We start from the raw sequence: 4,412 nt of genomic DNA on the forward strand, positions 1-4,412 counted from the left end.
CCCTAGTTGTTTTTATACATAATTGTTTACTTTTATTAGGTTGTGGATTTAAATGTATATTAAGGCATTCTCAAAGACAATTGCTATGCAATTTTTTTCTGCATTGTGGGGGATGTGTAGATTGAAAAAAATTCTGTATTTTCGATTTTTTCCCCCTCCATTTCCCATTCATTTCCTATGGTCGGTCATTTTTGACCGAAGACCATGAGTGTGACTAGTTTTTTTTACGACCACTTAGCTTTTTCGAATCATGCCCTCAATTTTTTTTGTGTTCACATACCAAGTGCCATAAAAGTCACCAAGTTTCGTACCATTCTGGTGAAGCTACTATTTTTAAAAATTCAAAATGTAAAATTCTCCGGTCAGAAGCGACCGAAGACCGCACAAGGGTTAAGCCTTTGTGAATATTTAGGCTAACACTTGATGGTGTCTTGATGTTTATCATTTTTTATTATTATTTGAACTTTTCTTAATCTTCAAGGACTTTATTTGAGTCTTGTTTGTTTAAATTAAAATATGTTCCAGCGCTGTGTATTGCAATTGCATGTGTATCACATGGGTTAGACCAGTGGTTCCCAACCCTGGTCCTGGAGGCACCCCAACACTGCACATTTTGCATGTCTCCTTTCTCTGACACACCAATTTCAGGTCTTGAAGTCTCTACTAATGAGCTGATGACCTGAATCAGGTGTGTTTGATTAAGGAGACATGCAGAATGTGCAGTGTTGGGGTGCCTCAAGGACCAGGGTTGGGAACCACTGGGTTAGACGAATAATGCCCCAGAGAAATTATAAAGTAAGCGTGAAATTCTGCACAGATGGTGCACTAGACAATGGAAACACTTCAGTATAATGAATTCAGAAGAAGAAGAAACATGAAATGTGCTGACAGGAGAAAGAAACACTGTCGTGCAGAATAAGAGAGTGAAGTTAACAGATCAACTAAGAGATTAACAGATGAACAGCGGTGCACGGGTGCAGATCTACAGTAAATGTGAGCTATTTTTTCCTCAGTGTCAGTGATTATTGCATAGAGAAAATTAAGCCTTCTTTTTGAACCATACATAACCTATTGCAACGTTAGGCTACATTATTTTTATGACAATCGTTTCTTATAATGGAGGAAAATACATTATTTAAATGAAATTTAAAGCACTACTGAATTTAAAATATGCTATGTCCACTGTGTCCAGACGGATGTATTTCATTAATGAGAGTCAGCAGGTTGCAGGAGGAATGCACGGCTGGTAACCGGCGGCTGTCTCAGTTACTTAATGTAGCCGCGAGGGGGCGCATGTGCGCAGCGATCGAACATAGTAAAACACAAAGTGAAGCTCAACCGATAACTCATCTCCTTTACCAGAGGTCGTGAACACAGGTAACTGACGCATAACAGCGCTGGATTTAACGGAAATCTGCTGAAAAATGTACGTTGATCTTTACCTGGAGGATTTATGTTAACTTTTGACCCACTGGAAGATACAATATTTGATCTAAGTAAGTAGGCTACCCATTTCAAATTCATCTGTGCTTAAAATGATCTGTGTTGACTGATGAATGTGTCGTTGTTTTAAAATGTATATTTTAGATAAATTTAGTATTGATAGCATTAACATTTTAATAAAGAGTTTAGTGTTTTAATGAATTGCTTATGAATCACTATACTTCTGCTTTTATGTAAATCTTAAATTCTCACTGGGATTTACCTTCGTCAGCATGCATATTATCATACAATATTATATTTTTATATACATAAAATAAAAATGCAAGAGTTTTAATGAATCTACCTTTCATGACTACATCAGTTTGACAGGTGAATTGGTGAACATTAAGCTATTGTTTGGCGATTTGGACACTTACAACGTAAAAACCTTTCAATCTTAATTTAACGTGCTCACAGCAGTAAATGAGCACTGCAATTTAATGTGGGAATCTCAGCTGCCCTTATACACACTGAAAGTATAAATAAATGAAAGGATTTTGAAAGCTTTTACTTGTGAGCATTTGTGGCTTTTCTCCTTTCTTTTCAGGAGTATGTGAATAGATGTGTAGCCTATGTGTGTGTATATTTATGTGTATGTATTTTTTCAGGTCATACGTGATAGATTACCATAAGGGGTGAATGAAGAAAACAAAAAAAGGAAGAGGAGGTACGCATATTAGATAAAGAAGAGGGTCTTCTATGCTTTTGATGTCATCCTTATTGTCTGGGAAGATAAAAGTGAATTCTGTATTTGATACTGTGTGGAAGAAGAGGTGCATTGGTTTTGAGTAATAAGTGAAACGACGAAGGAAAGAACAATGGATTTGAGATCATGTTTTCCTTCATGGTCTTTAAGCATTTTTGTGCATGAATGGAAACTTTGGTACCTGAAAAGTAAATTAAAACTATGTAATTTTAGTTATGCAGTTCAGTTATGATGTAGTTCAGTCACGTGAAAACCACTATGAATCTGACCCCAGATCAGCCACCAACCCAGCTCTATGACTTTCCAAGGGCACTGGACCTTCAGCGTGAACCTCAAAACAAGAGCAGGTCGGCTCCAGCCAGCTTCTTCAACAGCACCTTCTTCTTCCAGGATAATGCGGCTTTAGAATGGCAGCTGTTCCTCACCATCCAAGAACCTGGCACCATTATCTTGACTGTCCTGTACTCTATTTCCTTCCTTGTGGGGTTTTTTGGGAATGTCATGTCCCTCAAAGTCCTACTGGGCCAGCATGGAAGCATGCGACTGTCAGGTGCGAGCGCCACCCGTTGCCTGCTAATAAACTTAGCGGTGTGTGACCTGGCAGTGGTTTGTGTTTGCATGCCCGTCACCCTGGGTCACCGCATCTATACACCATGGGTGTACGGGGACTTCTTGTGCCGCGCGGTGCCCTTCACGCAAGCGGTGTCAGTTTCCGCCAGCGTCCTGAGCATCACGGTCATCAGCATCAGCCGCTACTATGCGGTTCACTCGCCGCTACAGTCCCGTGCCAACTTTACTCGTCGACGCATCCTTGCCTCTGTCACAATCGTGTGGCTTGTCTCCTCGGTGATCTGCATGCCAGTCGCCATAGTAACCAGGCGTGATGAAGTAGCTTTGATCGAAGGGCTGGCCATCGTGCTGCCTGTCTGTGGAGAGGTGTGGCCTCAGCCGCGCTTGCGACAGGCATACAACGTCCTGCTGTTCAGTGCCCTCTACTGCCTACCTGTTGGGTTTAATCTCACTCTAGCTTTCCTCACATGTCGCCGGCTGCGTAGCAATGGTTCTGAGGGTCGGTTCACAGAGTTGGATCCCCGTTCCCAGGCACTTCATGAAACAAGGCTGCAGGGGCGCAGGCAAATCGCACGAATGGTCGCAGCTTTGGTGCTGCTCTTTGCTCTGTCATGGTTGCCAATGTATGTGACTGATATTTGGCTGGACCGTGAGTTACGCCATCCACCGGACTGGCTCCTACAAACCAGACCCTTTGCACAATGGTTGGGCCTCACCAACTCTTCTCTCAACCCTTTTTGCTACTGCTTCATTGGTGACCTCCACCGCTCAGCCAAGGCTTTGCGTTTGCGCCTCTGCGGCCCATCCCCGGCCTCGGCGCTGGCTCTGGCCTCCCTCCCAAAAATATTCAACCTGCAGAATCAAGACAAATCTCATGGGAGCACCACCGAAAACTCAACCAACTCTTGCGGGGAGGACAGTGGGAACCTGAATCTGTCGATGTGGTGGACTCAAACTCGCACGTGTGAGTCAATGAGCTTGCCTTACCACTTAGGAATGGCTGAGGTGATTACACTGGATACATAGCAGACCTGATGCACTGCTGTTAACATTCACATTCAGATGTGTTGTGCTTTGTGTTTTGTGCTTCTAGAAAACTGGATTTAAGGGTTAGTTTGCAGAAAAAGCATTTACTTACTCTCAAATCATACAGGTTTGGAACGACATGAGTAAACGATGACATGATTTTTCATTTTTGTATGAACTGTCTTCATGTTTTGAAATAACTTTCAAGGATTGATATTGGATATTCCAGGTGGAGTAGATGTAACTCTGTTGATGATGTTTCGATCTGCCGTAAATGTGCTAATAATATGTAATAAATATCTTGCTGTTGAAACTTATAAGGGTTCATCACATGAATCTATATCATAAAGGAATAAAGTGGTTCAATGCAGAATGTATACGGTTATGTTGCTAAGTTTTGCCTAGAGCAGTGTCTTAAGAAAAATCAAGTTTAACGTCATTAAATGCTGCATCTATGTCTGGCAGAGCGGTTTAATTAAAATGATAATTTGAGTGAAACCCAGACACATATACGCACTCACACCTACTGTCTGTGGTGAAGAAACACATGGAAATGTCTTTCTGTGAACACACTCACAGCTTCTCACCTCCTCTTCTAAATGTGGAAACCATCTGCATCTCAAGTCAT

General features: G+C 41.7%; 1 protein-coding gene across 1 annotated transcript; it reads left to right on the forward strand.

Annotated features, from left to right (window-relative positions):
- Nucleotides 1-2,175: 2,175 nt before the first annotated feature.
- LOC107665948 (neuropeptide FF receptor 1-like) lies at nt 2,176-3,784 on the forward strand. Its single transcript, XM_016457019.1, has one exon. The coding sequence runs from the start codon at nt 2,447-2,449 to the stop codon at nt 3,782-3,784; it is 1,338 nt and encodes a 445-aa protein (XP_016312505.1). The 5' UTR covers nt 2,176-2,446.
- The last annotated feature ends 628 nt before the right edge of the window (nt 3,785-4,412 follow it).

Source organism: Sinocyclocheilus anshuiensis, unplaced genomic scaffold, assembly GCF_001515605.1.
Source record: "Sinocyclocheilus anshuiensis isolate Anshui unplaced genomic scaffold, SAMN03320099.WGS_v1.1 scaffold775, whole genome shotgun sequence".
In the NCBI taxonomy this organism is placed as follows: Eukaryota; Metazoa; Chordata; class Actinopteri; order Cypriniformes; family Cyprinidae; genus Sinocyclocheilus; species Sinocyclocheilus anshuiensis.